General features: G+C 39.3%; 1 protein-coding gene across 6 annotated transcripts in view; it reads right to left on the bottom strand.

Annotated features, from left to right (window-relative positions):
* Nucleotides 1-26540, bottom strand: part of COMMD10 (COMM domain containing 10) — a 114608-nt gene that overhangs the window by 36287 nt on the left and 51781 nt on the right. For 2 of the 6 annotated variants that reach the window (XR_012761954.1, XM_075411637.1), the window contains exon 6: nt 22317-22409. The exons of 2 other annotated variants lie outside the window; for them this stretch is intronic. Coding sequence is in view for 3 of the 4 variants with exons in the window: in XM_075411637.1 (XP_075267752.1) it covers nt 22317-22409 (93 nt within the window). In the remaining variant the exon portion in view is untranslated. Of the gene's footprint in view, nt 1-9717; nt 11563-20935; nt 20973-22316; nt 22410-26540 lie in introns of those variants that run through there. 2 more of the 6 variants (XM_075411638.1, XM_075411640.1) reach the window with 2 other exon arrangements.

Below are 26540 nucleotides of genomic sequence, written 5' to 3'. Positions count from 1 at the left end.
TTCAGAAACTGGGCTATACCTGTAGTCCACTTTCCCTTCAGTAAGACAGTAAGGCACAGATCGTGCAATACTACTATCGCCAGAGCAATTCTAAAACACTGATTCCGCATTTATGCTTAAACATCCCAGAAGCACTACAATATCCATGGCAGACATACAAGCTAACATGTCTTAATGCTCATCTTGTAAGAGGAATTCTTGTAATACTATCATTCACAAACTTCACTTCTGTAAAACTGCCAGCCTCATGCACTGCTTGTTTTCCTAAGACCAAAAATAACTTCTTTTGTCTATTCTTTAAGGAAACAGCTTCAATCACACTTCAGTAAATAGCTTGACTTCTTTAATTAGACTGTTTTTCCAATATATTTACAGTGGACATGAAAAACAAAAACTCAAACAAAAACCCAAACAAAAAGTCACCTATATTATTCATTCATTCAGAAGTTTCAGGTGGGAAAACTGAGTCTCTGTAGGGCTAGTGAGTCAATGCAGTCACACACAACTTGAAATTTGTCAAGAGAGATATAACTCAAAGGCAATTTTATTTTAAATACAGCAAATGCTTAGTATACTTTCTGCACATCACCTTGAAATGTGTCTGAATGTGCAAGGACTCAATACATGCAGTTTCTATTGCAGCGATAAGATTGTACCTGTAAATATTATCATCTGTTTAGACTAACAATTCCACTGACCCTAAACTGCTTTGAAGCATATGCATTTAGCATCCAAGTCTCTCTTGCTTTCAGATGTAGAAGTAATATGACCATTCTAAGTATCACCAAGAGTACCAAAGAAAAATTAAAAAAATAAAACCAAATCAAAACAAAACAAACAAAAAGATCGCCAGAAAGCATATGTCATTATCCTCATTACTCCACTGAGATGATCAACGGATTACCTTTTGTCTGTTTAAGAACATGTAAAATGAGAACATAAATCCCTGTGCAATTTTAAGACAGATGCAATACTTTTTATCTTCTGATCTTCTTTGTTCTGATCCAACACAGTATACAAATTCAATCACTTCTAAATACCTGAGTAGTCCCACGGACGACAACGGAAGTATCACAGATGCAAAGTCAAGCACATGTAAATGGCCTGTTGGACTACAGCTTCCACACAGTACTATGCAATATACAACCAATGAAACCTTACTGAAGAGTGCAGGACTTTAATAGTAAGAGCCTGACATTTATTTAAGACAGATCAGGAAAACAGCCAAAATATTTGAAAACTTGTATGGCAATAAAAGGAGGCAAACAGATCTTTCATACTGTTGAGTGAATAAGGAATTTTCTTGAAGAAGTACAGAAACTAAAACTCAAAAAAATAATGAACTGATGATAATTAAGTATGGTTTCTAATGGATTGTGCGCCTGTGTGCACACACTTGTGTGGTCCAGGTAAAACTGAGGCCTTTACGACTTCTTTTTCTTATATGGACTCTTTCTGTCATACACTATGTGAGCTCATTCTGCAGCTTTTCATTTAGTCAAGGATTTACAGGGAGCAGTATGTCCTGCACTTGGAACAGGCAAGAAAGAAATTCTCTGAGATATCTGCTCTTTTTTGCAAACTTAGAATGAAACAAATAAATAGGTTCAAATTGCTAGGGGATGAGAAGACAAACACTGACTACACAGGTCATGCAAGTTTTACTACTTTAGAGGAAAGGACTCATCAGGAACCCAGCTATTAAATTGCCGGAACACTCTGCAAGCCACAGCACTGTGTACCGGCAAGACCTCAACAGAACTGCTACTTGCAAATCTGGTGAACCGTTTGCAAGAAGTATGATTCAATCTGGCACAAGAACAGGAAAAGGATGCTAGGAATTCAGGGAATGGAAAGTTTATTTATATTAGCAACAAAACCCCCTTAGGTTACAGAAGGATTGCAATACAATGACAATTAGGGAATAAGATTGCTCTTTAAATGTCAGAGGAAGTGTCATGAAAAACTGTTAGGATGAAAGATACCTCTCACACCTTTAAAAAAAAAAAAAAAAAAAGAGGGTAGACTTTTGAAAAGACACCAAATATCAGAAGGTTCACTGTGCTCAGAGTACAGATTCTGGTCAAACATCTAGTAGCAACAGCAAAGGTAAACCACCTAACTAGAGTAAAGATGCATAGAACTGTATCACTCAGCTAGGAGATGTCTTTCAGTTTCCTTCTCTGCCCATTTGTTCTTCCCTTAGGTGACACTTGTTTTCAATACACCAAAGTGTATCACATAATTAGCATAAACATTCAAATATGTAGCCATAAAAGTTGCAGCAGTAAATACACTAAAGTACCGTGGTCTTAGTTTCTATAGTTTATTATTCTGCTATGAAAACAATTAAATGCTATGCTGCCAGCCCCCAACACGAAAAGAAAAGAACTTATTTCAATATACGCTTTAGCAACTCTTGAATCTGATTACTAAATCAGAATAACTTTAACAAAAATAACAGGTATTGAACAACCTGGGGCAAGGTGGAGAAATCTGTCTTTGGTAATGCATTTTTAAAAATGTGTGGCTTTTTAAAATGGGAAAAGGCTAGAGGACTCTACTAATCAATCCACAAATATGTATCAGTTTCCAGATTATCCCCTTTCAGACTAGGTTCCGGAACACACACCCATTAGCAATAAGAAGAGTTACTCCAACAGCTGAACTATTTTAGATCTAATGAATCAGCAAGAGTAATACATAGAGTGTCGATACACCAGCTAACTAGTCTCCTCTGAGACTGGCACAGTTCATGCAAAAGCTGAACAATTCCTTGAATAGCCATTGTTGAATAGAACTTTGAGAACGAAAAAATAAGGTATTGTTCAAAATGGCAAGGCTTCAGAAGATGAAACCACAAGCACAGCAGCTGTCATAACAGAAACCCATATGAAATCTCTTTGCTGTCGGTTCCTGTGAAGAAATACAAACCTCCAAGGCCAAGATCTGGATGACAACCTTGTGGGCCCTCTTAGGCATGCCTGTCTCTCTAATTCCTGTGTATATTTCCCTGCTCTGTAACTAAGATATTACTCTTTCCCACACTTGTGCACACAGTAGCTAGCAACGCAAATAATTTCCACAAACCAGGAGTTCAAGTTGCGACCTGAATCATTCCATTATTGGGACCGTAACACATGTTCTCAGTTTGTAATGTTCATCAGCTCCTAAAAAAGAACTTATTTCAACTTGCTTTTGAAAGAGGTGAAAAATCTTTGCAACACAATTACTAGTAAATGACTAAAACACATGCAGCTCATCTACGTTGAGTGGGTTTTTTACTAGCAGAGTACTTCACGTACACGCTGCCGCTGGCAGCGGTGCAAGGGACTGTGACAGCACCTACTGTAGATGAGGGCAAACATCACTGCTCCTCAGTAGCACCCCACGGCTCGGGCAGCAGCAGCAGGGTCACAGCAACTGGCCGTCCCGGGCAACTGCAGTGGGCGAGGGCACAGGGCTGCACGCGACCAACTCAGCACAAGGACACTGCGTCTTCAGAAACAGCAGCACAAGCTCTGCTGGCAGTGGAATAGCCAGTTAAGATCCAACAATGAACTCCAGTTGAAAGAGAGGAATTAAGGACGACGCTACTCTTCAGACAAATGATTCTGACAACAAATAGGCAGAATCAAAAGAACCATGGAAAACAGCAAAAAACCCCACAAAAAACGGAGAAAAGCATGGCTTACCACAAAAGTGAAAATTCCAATCTGCTTCAGAATTAGCCTACCCTGCTGAATAAGATGGATCCATAAATATTCTCCATTGGATATCCTTAAGTAAAGAGTATCTTTCTTCCACTTGGTACAGAAAGTGTTTCACTCTATCCTGATGGGATGTCCAACAGCAATGTGTCACCAAAGAGAGCAAAGAATTAAAAAGAAAAAAGATCTTATATTTAAAATAAATACTGCTTTCAGAGAGATAGACTAGGGATACTCCATTTTACAAATTAAAAATGCAGAATAGTACCACGAGGAAGAGTCTGTTCATCATTGTTTTAAATATATTCCATATGGTCTTTCAGGCTAGTGTGTTTTCACAGCCTTTCATGAAAGAGTATGAAGACTGAAGAGAAAAACACCTCTCATTAACCTTCAAAGAAACTAAAACACACCTTTCAGGGCATATGAAAATTCAGATCCTGGCAGCTGTTATTAATGATAAATTATAAGCTATAAACCAGTATAGCTAGACATTTTCTGGAAAAGAGGCTGCATTCAATCTGCAATTTCAGAACAAATCTGAAACTAAAAGTGTGCCAGGGGCATATGTCAGTTTGTTTGTTTGCTTTATACTTTAATTAATTAATTTATTTATTTTAAATATGTTTTGCACGTGGGCAAAAGCCAGGGTGGGGGGGTGGAATTTCCTGTAATCAAGTTTATTGTTGCAATAAATATCATGTTGCTTCTTAACACAATTTTACTCTTAGAATAATAATACCATTGTTTCCTTATTCTCCCCTAAACACTAGTCACTAAAGTGATCATAGCTAGGTAACACGCTTTAAAGGATAGGAAATTCAAAGAGTTTATAAGAGGGAAACAAAAACAAGGCTACCCAGGTGTTCAGTAAAAGGCCTGTAATTCAGAGACCTCTTTCATGTAAAAAATGAGCAGTTTTACATCCTCACACAATCCCATGATCGCAGCCACAAAGGCGGCAGCAAGCTAAATGTGAGAAGGTGTACCACCTTATTGTGAGCTTAATAAAAACTCCAAACACAATTACATTTCATTTTTATCCAGGCTAAGTTAACCACTACCTATCATTGTGCCTTAATCATCCCGACTGTGTTTTAAAGTGATCTTTTTTCATCACAAGCTTCTGCTGAGGGCCCAGACAGAATAATACTTACACTAATGTCTCAGCCACTTCGTACAAACGCCCCTCAGGGGTCAGTACTGGGCCCAGTCTTGTTTAACTTCTTCATCAACGACCTGGATGAAGAGTTAGAATGTACCCTCAGCAAGTTTGCTGACGACACCAAACTGGGAGGTGTGGTAGATACACCAGAAGGCTGTGCTGCCATTCAGTGTGACCTGGATAGGCTGGAGAGCTGGGCAGAGAGGAACCTGATGAGGTTCAACAAGGGCAAGTGCAGGGTCCTGCACCTGGGGAGGAACAACCTCATGCACCAGTACAGGCTTGGGGTGGACCTGCTGGAGAGCAGCTCTGCGGAGAGGGACCTGGGTGTCCTGGTGGACGACAGGTTAACCATGAGCCAGCAGTGTGCCCTGGCTGCCAAGAAGCCCAGTGGGATCCTGGGGTGCATCAAGAAGAGTGTGGCCAGCAGGACAAGGGAGGTTCTCCTTCCCCTCTACACTGCCCTGGTGAGGCCTCATCTGGAGTACTGTGTCCAGTTCTGGGCTCACCAGTTCAAGAAGGATGAAGAGCTACTGGAGAGAGTCCAGCGGAGGGCTACAAGGATGGTGAGGGGACTGGAGCATCTCCACTACGAGGAGAGGCTGAGGGAACTGGGCTTGTTCAGCCTGAAGAAGAGAAGGCTGCGAGGGGACCTTATAAATGCCTACAAATATCTGAAGGGTGGGTGTCAGGAGGATGGGGCCAAGCTCTTTTCAGTGGTGCCCAGTGACAGGACAAGGGGTAATGGGCACAAACTGAGGCACAGGAAGTTCCGTCTGAACATGAGGAGGAACTTCTTCTCTCTGAGGGTGACGGAGCACTGGAACAGGCTGCCCAGGGAGGTTGTGGAGTCTCCTTCTCTGGAGATATTCAAGACCCACCTGGACAAGGTCCTGTGCAGCCTGCTGTAGGTGACCCTGCTTCGGCGGGGGGGTTGGACTAGATGACCCACAGAGGTCCCTTCCAACCCCTACTATTCTGTGATTCTGTGATTCTGTGACATATGCCTTATAGCACACCAGCATATAATTTATGCCTGTTTCCCTGAATATCAGTCCTCCATGGAAAAGCATCCTGGAAAGTTAATGCAACAATGCACACAACTAAAGTCACTAAAGCATATGGCTTTTACTGGGGCTAACAAATCTGTATCACTGCTTTTACTTTAGACTTATATTACATTTGAAGTGCAAACCAGACAAGATACTTACACTAGCAATTTCTACCCTCCCTGCTTTTTCCCCCTCTCTCATGCAGCATCCATATAACATACAAACATTTTATCACTTTTATTTTTCCAAGGTTCCTGCCACAGAGGATCATTTATTCACAGCAGATGAAATCTGCACAAGATGTAGAAAATACTACAAGCTCTTGAAAATGTTGAGGTAGCTCAGCTTATTATTTTTAATTAAAATTTCTCACAAGTATCGTAAATTTACATGTAGACGTATTCATTCGTTTTCATATGTTTCTTTGGGAAATGTGATTTGAAATAGAATCCAAGGAATAGATTCAAATGTTCACAGACAAAAAAGCTGTATTCTCCTCCATAAGCTGTGAACCCAAGACTAAAGAGCCATCCTTGCTCCCATAAAATGAACGAAGAATTCTCTGATCTTCCTAAGCCGGTTTTTGTTCTTTTCAGAGACTTTCCAATGGAAAGATTTGCATTACGGCACTCTGTCCTGAAACTCTTTTTTATTTTCTCCTTGGAAAAAAAACCAAACAAGTCTTAGAATTTTTTCCTCTATAGAAGAGTGACCTCTGCAGTCAGTCTCTGCAGAGCTCTTTATGCTGTTCTTTAATCTCCCCTTTTTCAATGTCACAGAGTTGTGGAGGTCGGGGTGAGGGGAGATGCAGAAGAGAGGAAACAGGAAGAAAAACAAAGAAAACGATCAACCTCTCATAACTCTGATATCGAGCATTTCAAATGTAGACAGTTGCCCTCTCCCCTTCCTTTGCTACAGGATGAAAAATGGTTCCAGATTTTGAGGAAACAAAAGCCAAAACCATCACCAACAAAGGAACCATGCCACCATGCCTTCTTCTGCAGTCCTGAAAGAAATTTAATCCTGAATTGTTCCCTTGAGAGGTGAACTGTATAAAAGGATTCTGACCCTACTGCAGACCACAAGCTGAACCAAGAGTGGGATGATGCTGCCCTCTCTAGTGCATTAACAGGAGTGTTGTATACAAGACACATGTAGGTTTATGTGTAGGTTTATTTGGCGTTAGGGTTTGTCTGTCTGGTGTTTTTCTTGGTAAGTGAGGCAAGGGCTGTGTCGAATTTCAGTTACTTCAAATGTATACAAACTGAAAAGCGTTCAAGCAAAAGCAGCAGCATGAAGTAACATTCAGAGAACGTGATTTACTAAAAAGTTGAAAAAAATTGTTTAGAATAGAAGAGATGAACAAGGGCATATTCTTCACATCGTGATATATTCAGAAGACTGTTATAAAAGAGATCTGTACTCCATGGCCACTTCACATGGTAAAAGCTAGTAAATAGACCAGTTTGCAGTAAGGGAGATTTAGTGTCAGTATCTACATAGCTGGAAAGACTTCCTTTACAGGTATATGGATCATTCACCCCAGTAGAAAGCATATAAGAAACTTACAGGCTCTTCCACTGGGAAACTGTAAAGAACAGTTAAGCAATATCTCCTGGGGAAGGCTTAAACACAATGCCTCTTTGCATCAATTTGCTTTTACTTGACAGCCTGTCACTCACACACGAAGTTCCACACACAGGTAGTGAGACCAGAGACACCTTCCTATGTGCCACCTTCTCTATTTGCATTGAGAGCAGTGTGAGAACGTAGGGTACCACAGCCAGCTTCCCTCACAACTGGGACAGTCAGCACAGGTACCTTTATACCTTTACACCCAGCCCAAAGTCTCTGCCTTGCTGCCTGTACGGTGCTTTGCAGCACTTCGGGCCAGCCCACTACACGTTGTGCCCAAGATGCCTGCAGCCACCTGTATCCGTATCTAGCAAAACAATAATCAGAGAAATTTCTGCAGGAATGCAGAATAAATGAAAATCCAGCAATACTGAGCAGGATTCTGTTTTTCAGGTCCTTATGCTTTTTCATCTCAGCAGGGAATACAACAAGCCTCCCTAGAGTCACAGCGCAGGTGAAGATGGAAGGGACCTCTGGAGATGATACAGTCCAACCTCCCTGCTCGAAGCTTCTCCCTTCCACCCGTCAATTGATTGATCTGAGTGTTCAACAAGTTCAGTCACTCCCAGCCTCAGACGAAGGTCTGGATCTGCCATCAAGGAGTAGCAAACAAGAGTTTGCTGAATAAATGAAGGATTTTGTTAATGAACTAGAAATTACTTATTAACATGCCCTATCAAGAATTAAGAGACATTATATGAAAATATTAATAGGCATTTTCATACACACCATAATTTCAGGCTACATTTGATTAAATGAATGACCACTAGCTAAAAGAAAAAAATAAACATACTGTCATGACTACATAGTAAAAGAAAAAAAACCTAATCAATACATTCCCTTTATATTCCAACAAAATGCAGTAAAAGCAGCACTAGAAACAGTTCTCTTGACAAACTCTTTTTCAACATCAATTCAAAAGCATAATAATAATCTAAGCTTATGTAGCCCGTTTTGCAAATACAGAAAGGTGCAATGCATGAGATGATTGCAAAGTAAGTGTTAACTACGCATTTGTTCAAGATCACATCTACCATACACAGTACACAAGCCACAGAAGTTCATACAGAATAAAGACAAAAAATCCTAAAGGCTTTTCTACTTGTAACTGAGTGAAAGTAGAAAAGTTGTCTTGCATTTTCAATATTTCTTGTCCAGAAAGTGTTGTATGTTTCTGATATAAAACATCTTGTGCTAAAAAAAGGAGTCTATGCTCCTGGAGAGAAAAATCTTAATTTTGAAAGACCGGGTTACAGAGGAATAATGAAAAAGTCTAACCTTAAATGTTTTGTAAACCTACTCAGCACAAAGATATTGCAAGCACAATGGACTGCATCAATTAGAACTTGGAGACCAAAAACATACACTGGATTTCTATAAAATCACCATACAAATTATACTGTGGTCAAGCTACCTCTTCATTTACTTGGCTTCTATTTTTTGCTCTCCCATAATACTCTTGCTACCTAGGGATGTCACCTTATATTTTCCTCTCTCTCCTATAACGTATCTGCCTATGTCCCATTATCTAGCTGTTGTCATTGTGCGATTTTTAGTCTAAATTACCATTCAATTCTCCCATTCTTTTGTAAGTGATTTAAACACCCTAACAGTGCCTCTAGATATACAAGAGGTGCATGGTCACACCAATACGACCGCTACAGTAAGGCATCACCACAAGTTTTATTAGATATATATGAAAGCCTAGTTTTTTGTCTGACAGTATAAACATGTATTGAATTTGGTTAGCCAACCTATATTCTAGGTATCTCTATAAGTAAAATATAGTTGCAAAAATAGAGTAAGGAATGTCATACATTAAGTCTAAGTACTGGTCTCAAATCCAGAATAAAAAAAGCAGGATAGCTGGTAATGCCAATGTACATATTAAAAAAATATCACCAATTTTGTTCTATTCAGTACGTTATCTATAATTTATTTGGGTTTTCAACTCTGTAGGGAGAGACTTTCACTATTTTTTAAATTTAGTCTTTTTCTAAAACAATGTAACAAATGGTGTAGTCAAAACAAGTATCATGAAAAAGAAGAGTAAAGAAGACAAGAACGAAGATTAAATTACCTTAAAATGTGCAGAGAGAGTTTTATAGGAAGGTCTTGCTTCAGCTATAAACTTTATTATTTATTGTTCCATAAAAGTCATAAAAATGAATGATGCAATAGTTATGAAATAAACAAATGAAAGGCAACTATATTTATAGGTATATACCTATTAAGAAGTGTTTTAATAATCAGGCCATATTTCATCACCATCAACTTCAAATCTATCTAGACTTGTATTTAAAATGCATACTCCACAACTACCACATTAAAATCCCACATCTCACAAATCACAATGCAAACTAAAACCTCTCCTCTGCTAAGTCAATTTATAAAACTTGACCCTGTATAGTGCTTACCACTCTTTCCGTGTGAGAAAAAAAAAAAAAAGTAAAAGATGTGCCAATCAGGTTTTTTTAAAATCCTGCCATTCTAAAAATAAAAGAAAAATAAAACACTATTGCAACTTAAAACAAGGAGCCTTGTGCTTTCTTTTAAATAAAAGTTTGAAAAGGTAAAAACAGGATATAGGTATTTCCGAAGCTTTTTGTGAAGCTGTTTAGAAGTGCCATCAATTTAGTCACTAGCTATGAAGCATGAAATCCTAGCAGAACATGATGCATTGTCCTCACCAAGTAACAGCTTCTCCCTCTAAACTGCATATTTGGTCAAATTGCAGTAAACCTTAGAGAAGTATCCAGTAAGTTCTTCCAGAAAGCTTTTTCCTTGTGATGTATACAAGGTTCAAATGTGTTAACAGTTAAGGGGCAGGATGCTTGCTGGGGTTTGCACTGAGGAAAGAGAATGTTGATGTCATTTTTCGTATTTCCCTACCTTTCATCTCAGGGTTTGGTGGTCCTAGAAATGTATTTATTGTCTAGATATTATGTTCATAGTTAGCTTCCAGATTTTATTTTATGTGTGAATTTCGAGACAGGTGTAAACGAAAAAGAATATATTTAAAAGGAGAGTTTCCAAAAAGATAGAGCTGTTCTTAAAATTCTGCATTTAGAGAGAGAGGAAGAGACAGAGAAGGCAGGTTGATTTCCAGAAGTCCTGAGTAACCAATTAGTGCCATCCATACAAATAAAATTCTTATAGTAGATGTATTCAGATATTAGCTAACACAGAAATGGTCAAACATATACATAGTCAATACTGTAAACTCAAGAGGAATGGACCAGCATGTAACACAGTTTCTTTCCGTCTCGCATACAACTTACAACAAACTTCCAAGGTATTCGTAAGTTGTTTAAAATGGCTTTAGATCTGTCAACCTTTGACAGAAATAAATCAATTTTCTGTAAGACGATACACCATACATTCAAGCTACCTATACCTCACGTCTCCATATACTCCGCATCACTTCATCCAATCCCAGTTTTCACAAGAATATACATATAATTTTATTTTTATTTATTTTTTTAAGGAGAGCTTTGGCAACACTGCCAAAAAGAACAATATTTCAGATAAAATATTCCATGCAGGTATCTGCCTCAGCCTTTGCTTTTAAATTTACTTAATAAATTTTTGGCAAAAATTATTCAGCATTTTCCAAGTATTCTCAAGAAACAACCCAATTTCTTGGTCACAACACTGTTATACCTCTTCCTGCTACCTTTTGCCTCACTCACTATGCAGCTTCTACAACAGCAGAGAGAAATGCTACGAAAAAACAGTGCATTGTCCTGTAGTCAAAGAATGTACAATGATGACAGTTATAAGCAGACACATCCTCTAACTTCCGTGCTTGAATCTGTAGCCTTAAGCTTAATAATGCTACATGAGTAATTAATTCAGGATCATTTATTAAACATGCACTGATTCTACCGTCTGCTTCCCCATCAATCCACAATTACATATTCATTGAAATGACAGCTGAATCTTCCTTCTTACAACAGCAGCACTTCAAACGATGGCACTGACTCTCAAGGTTGAGCATCTACGGTGAAAAAAATGCAGTCATTACTACGTATAGCAGTTTCTCACATATATGCATCTTGCATGTGGATTTTACTTTCTCCTTTTTCCTTCTGACATTTATAAAAGATCAAATTAGCACGGTGAAAAAGTAGCTTGAGTTTCATAAGTGATTTTGCCCCAGTATAAGGTCTAGTTCTTACTGGTTTTCAAGTAATGATGAATGTGGATTCGTACTAGCTTTTAACACTTCTGTATTCTTACGGGGAGTGAGGGCAAGGGATTAAGGAAATCCAATACTGCAAAACGAAAAGTTTGTTTTTCTGAACCCAAAAACTGATGGTAGCAGGGAAGCCTACACATTACTGACCAGGCTACTGAAAGATCTGCTAACATGCTATAACAAATACACATAACGCTGTAACAAACGTCACAGATGAGACCAAAAAGTACAGGACAAACTAGTTTACATTCATTCATTTAAAACTCTAAGTCTCTTTCACCTTTAGGCCAGTCACATCTTCTGTTGATAATCAGTCTATTATTCTTGAACCTAGACTCCGTTTTGACTGTAAAGCTACCTATCTAGAGATGCAATTAACAACAAAAAGCTGCTGGTGCTCTCCAAAACATAATATATCAGTATTTTTTGAACTCACAAGTAAAAAAAAAGGAAACAAAGATAACTGATAGCCATAAAAAAATTGTTTCTCTTCTTCCAATGTCACATACAGGCAATGCATAAAGGTATTTATCTTATTCACTAGTAACACAGAGATAATTTTTAAAATTTGGAAGTTGTTTTTAAAGTCTTTAAGGTTTAAAGCAAATCTTCCAGGTAGATATTTTTAAACGAATACTTCAATAAAAGGCAACAGCAAGGAAAAAATTAGACTGAAGCAGTACTTCTAGCTTCTGCAAATCATGGGTAAGAAGACATGAGCTTCTAATTGCTGCATGAAAAACCATACCACATCAGTATAATCTGACTCATGATAACTCAGGCCACGAGTAACTGACACATGAACTTCCAAATTAGTGAACTGAAGTAAAACCTTAAAAAGTAGGTATTTCCTTCTAATCAAACCAGGAGCTCTTTTCAGCTATACCAAACAAGGAACTCAATTAAAATAAGTAGTTGCATCTGACTCCATGACAGAAAGATGAAATTACATCACTGCTAGCAGCAGCAACCGAATGGCAGACAGTAATCATGACACGAACTTTACAGTACTTTACAGGATCAGCAAGCAACACATAACTAGATTAATGTCAATAATTGAGTGAGCAACCTGGAAGCTAGTCTTTTTTTTCTTTCTACATTTACAAGAAGGATGTTTATATAGGAATGTTTAACAGTGTCTACACATACCAAGTGTTTAAATATCTAAAGTACTAATGAATACTTGAGCCATATGGTCAGCCCAGAATGCATACACAAAGTACACCTATAATACTTATCCAAAAATGAATATATTGCTGCTAGACTGATTCTTATTAACTCTTTTGTAGAAGTTGAGACTTCTTTTATCTGCATATTAGATTTGCTGTAACAAATTAAAATTTATTAATTTGTTAATTAATTAAAAAAACACAAACCTACAACTATAACCTATTTGTAAATCTCCTAACTTTAAATGCTATACTTCAGCAATTCCACTGAAATGTATTTCTCTTTACCAAATATTTCTGTGAAGAGTATACTAAATATCAACTACATGGACAACTGGAAAATAAAACCAAGGACAATACTGATCCAGGGACCTGCCAAATGAGAAATACAAATGTAAGTACAAGCTGTACAGAATTTATGGTGGATTTTATGAACACAGTTATGATGGTTAGTATTTTAAAGGTTATGCTCCACTATCTGTCTAGGATTAGACAGAAACACAAGTTAATCTTCCCTAGCTACATGTAGAGTGATAGCACTTAGTTTTTCTGACCACTCCTTCATCTCACAGAACAACACAACTGTCATCCTCTTCTGAGTCACAACAGTATAAAATTCTCACAACAGTTAACTCCCGGAAGTTAGTTGTGTTCTGCAATCTCAAGCTTTCAGGGAAATTAAAATACCTCTCGCATTTCTTAGATGTCCAAACTAACCCCCTGAATTTAGCAAGCTACCCACTCAGTCGGGTTCTTCCAAAGCATATGAGGTTTGAATAAAATGAAATCTTTTTGCGGTTCTGCCATATCCGTTTCCCTTCTATTCATGAGATATCTTTATCTTCTATGCACCCTTTTACTCCTGAGCTCACTTACTTTAATTTCCTTTTTCTTCATTACCCACAATTCTCCTGAGTTTCATTTTATGATCTAGGTATAACTTATCAAGATTCAAGATGCCACTGCATTAAAAAGGGATATACAGTCACTTCTGTTTCTCACTGCAAACAGTGGTATCTAGCAAATGGGATGAACCAAGTTCTCGTTGGTCAAGCATACCTAAATAATAAAAAACAATCGCCTTCAAACACATCACAAAAAAAAGAAAACAATCTCTTAAAAATAGGCAATTAAATGGGCAATTAGGCCTCATGTAATTGCTGGCTTTTCAGGTGGAAAAAAAAAAGACAGAAACCGAGACAGACATCAAGTATCACAACTTAAAAAGAATTCCAAACCCCAAATAAACAAATGAAAACCAGAAATGAATGCCATATTTACATCTTTGTGCACCAACTTCTGTGCTTCTGAAACACTAAAAAAAAAGGCTCTCGATGTCTATAAAAGACAGAGACAACTCACTGATAATACAGCTTCACGAAACTCCCTCTTGTATCTTGGGTTGCTGACAACACAGGGTCATTTCTGTAGAGCAGGACCACCCTGTTACTAAATGCCTGTGACAGTCTGAAACCTTGATATGCAAGGCTTAGATACACCACTTTGAGAACATTATTAAGGTGCAGCATCTGCAAAAGTTTATCAAAATAAGTATTTCCAGCCTAAGTCATATTATAGTTCTGCATTTTTTTTTCATTAAATGAAATTTCAGGTTGAGTAGATTTCCAAATTAATCTATTAACATTCAATTTCAGTGACTAAAACAAACCTGTCTGAAGACATGGCTGGCCAGGCTCACCCCCTGCTACACTTGGGAGTATTTTCACAAGAGCAGGGTTACTAGCAGAGTTTAAGCTGAGCTTGAATTCCCCAGAAATTTGTTTGGCATCTCTGTAATGCCTTCCCCATTGTGCTCCGGGTCCTGTCTCCCATGAGACAACATGTAAGTTCTCTTATCTTCTCCCTCCTTGGACTGCATTTCATAACTGCCAACACAGCACTGAAGTATCACAGCCTGCCCTGAATAAGTAGATGAATTCTCAATACAGAGCTGCAGGGATACACAGTTACTTAAAGACCCCCCGATGCCACAAGAAAACAGGACGGGACCAACGTACATAGACTGTATTTATATACATAGCTCAGAGTGTAACATACACATCTTTTCAGTATCTCTCTCTCAGACCTGTCGTGTTTTTAAACATTTCCCCCTATGTTCCCTGTCGAAACAAGGACACTCCAAAGTTCCACAAAGACCTTAGACTCACCTTATTGCATTTGCACCCCTCTGATGGTAACAAGCTGAAAATACATCTTTTTAAATAGCTTTACTTACTAAAAAATACACAACCCTGCACTACTTTTTTATATTATAGAGAATTCAAAATATTAATGAGGTTTATGTGTAAGTTTATCATCTGTTTCTTCTCTTTGACCATAGTCTGCTACTAATATTACCATGTTAAATCACAGCATTGTTCCTCCACAAAGAAGTATGGAATTGTAAAAAACATTAATTACATCAAGTGAAGAAACTACAATAAGGTTATTACAATAAGGTTGACCAGAGCCAGACAGAGAGTAATTAGAAGTGTTATTTCCAGTGTTAAAAGAGTGATGAATCATGAGAAAGAACAAAGGATGTACTTTGTTTTCTTCGGGTAGGATCAATACAGTATACGGAAGAAAAAGGTATTTTTATGCCCCTAAGAAGTCCTACTCATTTTCCCCTTAAATAATAGAAAGTCCTAACAAAATCTGAGTCTTCTTACTTAGCACAACTCCTATCCCATCAATTTTTGTTGAATAATCACTGAAATGGCTGTTTCATACATACACCTACATTCTCCAAAGCAAAGAACGTGTTCTTCACTGCTGCTTATCACCACATGTCATCGAAGGTGTCAGTGCCACTAAATACTAAGATAGAAACAGGAGAAAATCACTCCCAGCCATCTACAACCAGCAACCTTTCACTCCATCCTTACCTGTGATAGAGCAAAAACAATAGCACACACACCTGACCTACAACTCGAATTATTTAAATGATCGTGGTGAAAACCAAATGTGAGCACATTACCAAAAATCCCGTTCACATAATTAAGCCTCGAAAGCCTAAATGACAGGAAGGTCACCTGGTGTAGGTTTTGCTGTGTCCTGAGCACAACCCTAAGCATCTCCCAGCACGCAGTGGTTCGTCGGGTACCGGCACGGGCCGCTGGAGGGGTCGTTTCCCTCCTCGCTGCTCACTGCTCTGTCACCACAACAGCTATACTCCTCTGCACCAGCGAAACTGACAACATAAAGCACCAAAAAGAAGACTTTCACATGACTTCGACAAAAGACAGCAGTGATCGCTCCTGGAAGAAGAACAATGGATGTTAACCACATTCAGAATGGGAGCCTCAACCCTTCAATTTAGCTTTTCCCTCAAGTGTCTCACACTTTCAACTATGAACTAATCAAGCTAAAAAGGCAGAGGGAGAAAGATTGTCACTTCTATTTTTAAATACAAAGGAGACAGTCAGGTAGTATAAAGATGAAGGCTAGCAAGATTGACACAAGTAGGATTTATGTCTAATAATCTTGTTGGTTAAGGAAGGCACACACCACTACAGACCTTTTCCAGATTTGCAGAGTATGTTGCTGTGAAAGAAAAACAGGCTTGATTCCCATATTTCATTAAGATGTTCTGTAATCCCACGGCTGTCCTGTTAGAGGAATATTACCCGAATCTTTTGTAATATCTTTGAAATTATTTTTCATCATAAAGAGGAAAACTCAGTATCTCGCAAAAACTTTTATAAAATCCTCTGCCTTTTTCTCACAGCATGCAGCAAGCATGAAGCAGAACTCAATGTAGTTCTGAGTCTATACATTAATTTTTAGAATCCAAAGATGAAGTATGACCGGGGTTCCCAGTTACTTGCCTAACACATTTTTGAAAAGTAGGCCTGGGCAGTTGAACAGAATCATAGAACGATTTGGGTTGTAAGGGACCTTTAGAGGTCATCTAGCCCAATGCCCCTGCAGTGAACAGGCATATCTTCAACCAGATCAGGTTGCTCAGAGCCCCGTCCAACCTGGCCTTGAATGTTTCCAGGGATAGGGCATCTACCACAATTTATTTACAAATATCTAAATATAAACATATATATATTTATATATAAACATTATCTCTATTATTTATAAATAAAGCCTTTATAAAAAGGTCTAGACAAGCTTATAAATAAGTATATTTTACATTCAGAAAAGTCCATAAGAAATTCAGAAAGACTGCTAAGAGTCACTAGTGGTTCTTTTCACACTGAACAACCTCAGTTTCTTCACCAGGCATTTTCATCAAGTCATGTTGTGTTTTAATGCACAGATTCTCTCTCAAACAAAAAAGGCTGGATTTACATATGGTCACAGCCAGAAGCAGATAGCCCAGGCTAACCTCCTCTATTTTACATAACTGAAATTAATGTCTTAAAAATAGGTACTTCAGTACATCCTACAATACCAAACTGCATGGACAGTAGTAATTAAGACAGAAAAAGACAAAATGAATGCAAACCAGCAAGAGCTTTACTAAGAATAAGTGAGGCTACAATGTGGAAAGAAACTATTGGACTACAATGAAATTAAGAGTGGAATTCCTTACAAACCATTCTGCAAACTGACCTTATAGCAAAAATAGAACAAAAAATTTGGATCACAATAATGACACTTGATGCCAGTGGGGGGAAAAAAAAAAAATGGAGCTACTATCAACACAGAGGAAGATCAGAACAAGAACTGAACAGCCTTCGAGGACCAAAGTGATAGCAATGACAAAATGCAGTAGCACAAAGTGAAGGTCAAGCACTCTGGGAACAAGAAGAATTTCTAGTAAGCTGAAGGATCATCAGCTAGAAATAACAGAGGATGAGAATGACTTGGATACATTACTCATTGAGGATGAATACAAACTGTCAAAAAGATACAGTTGCAAAAAAGGCAATTGCAATCTGGCTGTACCAAGGGAGGAATTTTCAGTAGAGATGGGGACTTACTAAAGCCATTTTACACAAAACTGGTCAGATCTCAGGTGGAACTCTGTGAACACTTCCGGTCACCTGTTTTAAAAAGAACATGATTTAAGCTGAAGCATGTGCAGAGAAAAGCTATGAGAACAACCAGGGAAGCAAGGAGAGAACAGTACAAAGAGCTTACTAACACAGCCTCGTTTAATTAGCCTAGTAAAATGAAGGCTGAGAGGCAATGAGAGCGCTCTCTATAAACAAACCAAGGATGTAAGAAAAGGGAGGGAGAAAAATTCTAACGCTGTAGACAACACTGGCACACAAGAAGTGGATTTTAACAAGCAGAGCTGGAAACTGGAAGTTCTTGTCATCAGGTGAACAATATTCTGAACAGTTTTTACCAGCAGTAATATGAGCAAGAAATGTCACAGAAGCGAGAGGCATTTTTATTTGGTTATACACAATAATACTGTTGTTGAATGCTACAAGATCCCAGCAGTCATTTTTTCTACAGGCCTGTGCCTTACCTATATTCCAAGCTCAGAAGCCACTTTTCTGACTGTTATTCCTTCCATGTTTTCTTTTTTCCTACTTATTGTGCAGAAGCACAAGACTATTTGCACGCAGTTCCCTACAAAACCTCCTCTCTGAAGCATGCCTCAGCTCAGGGACTCTAGCCCAAAGGGTAAAACACTAACAGTCTCTGACCTCACCACCAGTGTATCTGAAGGTGCAGCAGCAGTTTTGTCAGTGTCCTGGGTTCGGCCAGGACAGGGTTAATTTTCACCGGACTCCAGGAAAGGGGCACAGCCAGGTCAGCTGACCCCACCTGGCCAAACAGAGCTGGGTATTCCACACCATGTGCCGCTATGCTGGATTCGGGGAGGGGGGGAGCGAGGGTGGCGGGCAGTGAGAGCGGCTCTGTGCATTCTGCTGTTTTGTTTTGTATATTCTCCTTATCTGTATCGTTGTTGTTCCTGTTCCCTTTGTTTGCTGTTCTGTTAAACTGCCCTTATTCCGACCCACCGGTTTCTGCCTGTTTCTTTCCATTCTCCTCCGCTTGGAATTAGAGGGCAATGAAGCCAAGCAGCTGGGATCTCTGTCCAGGGATGGGGGCATTGACAAGGCCATTGGGAAGAAGGAACAAGTCCTCAGCCTCTGGAGGAGACTTCTCTCAGGCGTGAGGGAGAGGTACCCCTTCAGTGACGATTTTGTATGCTATCCTGGCAAGTGGACAAATATGGAAAGGGGTATTCAGTACTTGAGGGAATTAGCTGTGCGGGAGCTGATTTACTATGAACCAGACGATGACCAGTTACCCACAGACCCAGATGAAGTCCAGTGCACAGCACCTATGTGGAGGAAGTTTGTGCGGAGCGCACCCTCCTCATATGCCAACTCACTGGCATGGGGATTTGATTTTGGGCGAGAATAGTCCATAAATAAATTGTATAAAGTTAATTGTTAAATAACCCTGTCACTGTCTGTTATCACTGTTATAATTGTTATATTTTGTACCAGTAGTAGCATAGTAAGAATCGTCCAGATTAAAGAAGGATGGACTTTTTTGATGAAAACCTAGCAGAGCACAGCAATGATGGAACTGGACCTGTTTTTCAACAACTGGCATCCAGCAACTTCATGAAGATCAACATCTCCTGCAGACTGTGGGCACGGGCCGCACCAGATACATCAGCCGTGAGCTCCGGATGCAGCAAGTGACCACCCATCACCACACATCACCTCTCCTGCCATGGAAGACCATTACAACACATGGAGCCCGAAGTCACGGATTAAATGAACTCAAGGGACACTTTAGAGTGATGATCCATAGACTAAGGGAATGATATCTGGAGACAGGAGAAGTGGTGGTGATCAACTGGACAATGGGGGACCTGGGCATGACGTAGATGGTATGGAATAAGGGGTGGATAATGTCCTGGGTTTGGCCAGGACAGGGTTAATTTTCACCGGACTCCAGGAAGGTGCACAGCCGGGGGGTGGGGGCTGACCCCACCTGGCCAAACAGAGCCCGGTATTCCATACCATGTGCCCTCACGCTGGGATCTGGTGGGGGGGGCGGCGCGGTGAGGACTCACTCGCAGCTTGGGAGCGCGTGGCACCGGTCCTGTTCGGGAGAGCGGCTGTCTGGGTCGTGCGGTTCGTTGTTGTGTTTTCTCCTTATTTGTACCGTTGTTGTTCCTGTTTTCCCTCTGTTTGCTGTTCTGTTAAACTGCCCTTATCCCGACCCACCGGTTTCTGCCTCTTTCTTTTCATTCTCCTCCGCACGCCGGCGGGGGGAGGGGCGGCCGCGTGGTGCTTTTGTTGCTGGCGGCAGCTGACACCAAAACACTACTCCAACCCCCCTGACAAAGTAGGGTCACCTACAGCAGGATGCACAGGAACTTGTCCAGGCAGGTTCTGAATATCTCCAGAGAAGGAGACTCCACAGCCTCCCTGGGCAGCCTGTTCCAGTGCTCCGTCATCCTCAGAGGGAAGAAGTTCTTCCTCATGTTCAGACGGAACTTCCTGTGCTTCGGTTTGTGCCCATTGCCCCTTGTCCTGTCACTGGGCACCGCTGAACAGAGTCTGGCCCCATCCTCTTGACACCCACCCTTAAGATACTTACAAGCATTTGTAAGATCTCTCAGCCTTCTCCTCTTCACCACTAATTAGAACCAGCTAAGATCATGCACCTGAACAATTACAGAGACGAGACAATCAAACAGCTTGATCTGTGCTATTGCAATCCATCTCCTACCTAAATTTTTCCAGCCCAGTCTATATACTACACCTATATCTAATGCACATACAGTTGGCAGCCTAGCATGGCAGCTATCATTTTTAAAATGGGGGCAGCTGACTGTCAAAACACTGCTTGTCACACCCAAAAGCTGCGCATTATCCTAAGGAAGAGTGTTATGCTATGAAAAGCCACACGTTATGAAAGATCCACAGACAGAAATCCAGAGCAGACTAGTAATGGCCTTTCTTGGCGATGACTCCGAGTATCTAGCACACCAGTTACTTACATTAGTCTGACTAGATGATGAATGTGTATCCAGCAAAGCAGACATGTAGGCACATCCCAAATCCCTTGTGTTCAGACCCTTCATGATTCTTACCCAGTCAGCTGCAGGAAAACACACACAAACCCTAAAACTGTGGAGACACTGGTGGAAGACTACACTGCTTAAACCTGGCTGCAGATTCAGAGGTCAAGCTAGCACGCATTTTTGAATTTTATAAGCGGACAATACTAGAATTTGGACATATCTAAACACAGAATTGCACGCTTAGTTAAAAATGTGAACTATATGGACGACTAATACAACCACAAGACTCTTTTTTAGGTACTGTCCATAGCAGACAGGAAAGGTGATGAGCTTTTTAACTAGAGACGGGGAGGCATCTCTAGTCCGTATGAAATCAGAAGAGATATATTTAATGTCTAATCCTCTATTAGTCCTAAACTTCACTTTAATTGCATAATTTTTTTTGTCAATTTCAACAACTGTTCTACTAATCATATGAACAGTTAGCAAGTGCTGTTCCACTCAGTTCACTAGAGCTTGCACTTGCAGATCCTATTCTAACACACTGGTCTTAACCACTGCTGTTATTGAAAACTCAGTGCCATTTTTCATAGGCACTTGAAGACAAATTTGGCTTGCGCAATTACAGCTTCTGTATGTTATTCCCTTGCTAGTTAGGTGTACTCCCTTTCAGCTAAATTCAGTCTCTGCATCACCATACCCTTACTTCTAAAGAAAAGATCCTAAGCAGGGCATACATCATTCATTTTTAACAAAGTATAATGTCTCCATCTAATACTTGGTTCAGTCCCATGCATGCATACAGTAAAAAGAAAAACATATTAAGGAGGGTAGCACAGTGATCAGGGAGAGAAAATTGATTGTAAATATCAAGTTGGCATGAGAAAGAAGGTAACTTGGAAGGGAAGGTGCACCTTGCTGCTTTGAGAGCTACATTCCTGGAGAGAAACAGCGAGCTGCTGCTCTTTCAGGATCAGGTATACTTAGAAGCCTCTCTGCATGGACGATATTGATTTGGAGGCATTCCTTATGTAATGGCCATCTGTAACGTTATAATTAGCCTGAGCAGCATACGTGCTGGTTTCCTTTTCAACTGTGCAGGCGCACAGCCCTTCGCCTATAACCAACATACTAGCTGTCTCTGGCAATGACCTTTCACTGTGTTATTTGTCCTTACAGGGTAAATAGCATTTTCTGCTTAAACATGCTTAGTCTTCTTTGGAAGTATACAATAATCTCAGTAGGCATCAATATTTTCACTGGTTCTCTAAAAATCACTCATTTAACAAGTATTAAATGATTAGTGAATTTAATTGATTGAGTAATCAACATTATTGAGCATTCCATGACAAGAAATGAAGAAGATATAATGATAATCTAAATGAACATGTTTTTTCTAAAATTCACCACTTTAAAATTACCTTTAAAAAACAGTAACACCACTGATTTTCTGTTTCACTGTAATTTTTCCTTCTGCTGCTGCCGTGGGAAAGACGTTCTTGTTGGTGTAAGAGCTACAAAAAGACATTATGTTATTGTCCCATTGTGGGGTTTACTCATTAGTTCTGAAACAGATCAAGAAAAGTTTTTCTTTTAATGGCACAGTCTTTGAAAAACAAAGATGATTGAGGAAAATGGCTAAAGTAATATAGCAAACTTCTAAACCAAATCCGACATTGAAAATCTGTAATTCTTTGTGTATCTCTCCTTAAATTCCAAGAGAAGGTGTCTGTGGCATTTGTGGATAGAAAACATAAAGATACTAATACAAGAGAACATATTTTTTAAAATCAGTATTTAACAAGAACCACCACCACAAAGTTACAAACACAGGCTACCTGGGTACTCTGCCCTGTGGAAATCCCACTACGCGTTTACAATTACTTAAATCACAGTATGAATCTGCAGAGTATCAGGAACGAGTTCCACCAGCTGGTAATTTCTTCCACGTGCCTCACTTTCTCAGGGATGTGAGAACTGCGCAACACAACCACAGGACAGGTTTCTCTGATTGCAGTATCTGTTAACAATGTCCAAGCTGTTAGTATCTACCAACTATTGGTGACTATGTAAAGCACAATCTCTGACTAGCTCCTTAAAAATACCTATCTGCATGCCAAGATGACAGCCTTCCAACCAACTGCCTTTTTGTTCTCTTTTCTAGGTGTAATTTGCTCTGCCCAAAACCCAGACTTGAAGCACACCAGCAGGAAGTTGTGAGAAACTCTCTGTGGCATACATCTCCACTGTAATTTTCAAGTTTCAATGCTTTCTCTAGGTCCCTGATCATGTACCACCTTATGTACATCAATACTCAGCTAAAGCAAAAACACATTACTCCGTCTCAGACGAAGTTATAGCACAGACAGAATGGTAGTTTGTTACAAGCATTAGAAATGCACAGCAAAGTGCAATGCTCTCCTGCTATTCTGCCAAAGGAATCTTTCGATAACTTCAGCACACCTCCTGACAAGAAAAAAATTCATAATGTCCTTTTCTGCAAGACCAACATGACTACCTGTGATAAAGCTCAAGTCTCAATCACTGTGAAAATCATGTTTCAATATTTAGCCTGAATTAAAACACATATTAATGCTGTTCTTCCTTTGTAATACTCCTTCTTCTCAAGACGGAATATGAAAGGAAGAAAACTCATCCCAGAAGCAGGAAAGCTGCTGCAAACAATGCCGGCTCAAAGCACAGAAAACAACTAGCCAGAGAAAGCCTCCAGGGCATCACCCGAACCACAGGAAGCACCAGTAAAGCAACCTCACTGGGATGAGGCAGTTGACTAGAAAATTTCTGACTAGCACTGTCCCTCTGATGTGAAGACTTGGTGGACACTTTTGAGATAGCAGATGATGGAGATCAACAGTGTGTTGCAAACAGCATCCAGACCAGTAATCCTAAACCATAACCCTTGATGGAGAGGACAGTTGTTTGATAACAGTTAGCACAAAGGTATATTGCACAATACAAAACAAATACATTCAATACCCCATGCTTTCTGGATGCTATTAAGAAAGGCTTCCCTCCTAGGATACTTCCTTTTGAAAACATAAAAACCATAACGATCTTTCCTCCCTACACTTAACATGACACTTAACTTGGAAGCCATGAAATCTGACTAGAAGCACCAAGCTGTTCCTTAGATGGAAAAAAAAAACCAACAAACAAACAAACACCCCCTAAAACCAAAAGTATGTTTAAGCTGATGATGTATTTCCTACAAAAATATGGGATGGAATTAAATTCCAACAAATACATCATTAATAGGAAGCTGAGCTGGAACAAGATGCACAGCAAGAACACTATAAAACTAAAATTAAAATCAGTGTTGTACTGAATACTGGATGTTCTTGCTGTAATTCAGAAAAATATTTTATTATTCACTGTTAATAGGAGTATTGTGGAAGTCAAAGGTATAATCCTAAAAAGCACACATGAAACTGAAACAACCTGCAAAAATATCGTTTCTCCTGTGATTACTGAGCTTATAAAATATCTTTAATATTTTGTTTTTGTTGCAAAACTTCATGAAGTGCTTCCTTTCCCACTCTTTTAGATACTGTGAAAACTTCAAAGCAACGTGAAAGCTTCAACAGACAAGAAATACAGCTGTGCTCTTTTAAACAGACTTATGAAACTAATTAAGCTGAAATGCTACAATAGGAAAAAGCTGATGAACCTGTAACTGCATTTCAACTGGGCACACTGTTGGAGATTTTTTTTTTTTCTTTCATATAGCAGCCAGTGCTTACGGGCATTTAGAAAATTGTTTAAGTAATTGGAAGAAGTAGGCCACAACAGTATGCATTTGTGAAAGGCGGACATCAAGATAAGCTTAGGTGTGCTGATAAACCTGCCTCAATCTGGCTTTGCTTCATATATTGTTTTTTTTCTGGAGTCAGATTTATTTTCTGTGTGCTGAAGCCTTACACTTTGACTGGAAACCAACTTTTAATTATGCTGAACATACTTTAAACAGGAGCATTTTAAATGCACCATTCTCTCCTTCCTCTACTTAGTGGCTCTAGATGATAAAGTTCATTTTCTACCACTTTACCACCTGTCGGGTAGTGCCAGTAATGGCTCAAACAAGAAGAACAAATGCCTGACTGAAACAGGCATTAATGAAACGGCAGACAGCTCTCTACCGCACAAAGGCGCAAGTGTGAATACCAGTTCTCCAGACTAAAACTGGCCCCTGTATATGCAAATAATTAGCTGCACTGAAGCAAATGCATAGCACATGCAGTTATCTTTATGTATTGTTCAGTAGTTCCCACGTACAGTTCCTGTTCCAATATTCCAGCAAATTGTGAAAGAAAACTTACTTATATCTTGTAAAACCATGAAGTACTTTGAGCTCGGCATAACAACTTCATAAGAGAGACTAAGTCAACCATAGCTGAACATGATGACAAACTTTTTGCCTTCATTTTTAAGCTTTGCTTCATTTTTATTTTATTCTGTGACTTTATACAAAATCAGGTTTTAGTACTCACAGTAAAATCTGGCAGCTCTGAGGAACCATTTGTACACTTGTTCCCCTCACCTTACAATTCTTTCCTCCTACCGGCTGAGTTAATTAAAACCGAGACACTTCTGAAATACGCACAATGGATACATTTGAAGTTTATGATGAAGGAAAGTGGTAAAGTGTTTATAACGTCTTATGACCTAAAAAGCTGGTGTTCAATAATGAATGGGGTTCTACAACTTAGCATTGGTGCTACCAAATCTGCGGACTACCACTGCAATGTTAATAAGGTATCAGCTTATACTTTTCTTAAAACCTCTAGCGGTAATTAAAACAACCCCTGATTTAGAGTTTAATTAAGAAACAAGATAATGGGATAATAAAAGTCCTATTTAAAAAGCTTAACATTTTCAGTCCGATATCTCAAGTCAATTAGTAGACTGTACTGCGCGTCTTCTAAAGGAGCACTGCCAACCTTTATAATTGGCTCTCCACGCATTTGTTTAAATAGGTTCCTTTCCTGGTGCAGAAGTGGGAGTAACTTAATTTTTTTAACATCTTGAAGCAAGGACATAAAAATAATCCAGAAGTTTGCTGGTGTGTTTGGTTCTGGTTGGTTTGGGTTTTTTTTAATTTTCTGAATAATTTGGCAGCTCTACTACTGCACTAAGTCACATGGTATGCAACTGTCATCCAGTATTTTAACGTTAGAAGTCTCATGGGTCATCTTCTACTCAAAAATCTTGCTCCCTTTTGCTCTGCATTGTCACTGTCCACTTCCACTGTGTCCACTGCAGCACTGTGGTCCAGCACGAGTACTCCAGATTGTTGCTCAGTCAGCACACACGGTAGAGACATACATATCGGCTCTATGGAATTTGCCCTAAGCAAGGAGTCAGCATCAGTAATGTCTTTATCATAACAACAGTAATGATTTTTTGCACCTACTCAACATTTTCTTCAAAATCACAACGAAAATTTCCCTGTTTTTTCTTGTTCAGCAGGAGAATACAATCAGCCTCTCTGCAGTTTCATTAGTGCTAATGCAGAAGCTGAATTTATATCTACTTAACTAATTACATTAACCAAATGCTGACTGAAGTGATCTCTGTGGATCCTGACGGGAAATTATGCAGGGAGAATCCTGAAATACAGCAGAGGG

This window comes from Opisthocomus hoazin, chromosome Z (genome assembly GCF_030867145.1).
Source record: "Opisthocomus hoazin isolate bOpiHoa1 chromosome Z, bOpiHoa1.hap1, whole genome shotgun sequence".
NCBI lineage: Eukaryota > Metazoa > Chordata > Aves > Opisthocomiformes > Opisthocomidae > Opisthocomus > Opisthocomus hoazin.
The sequence above is the reverse complement of the archived record's forward strand: the minus strand, read 5'-3'. Positions and strand labels throughout refer to the sequence as shown.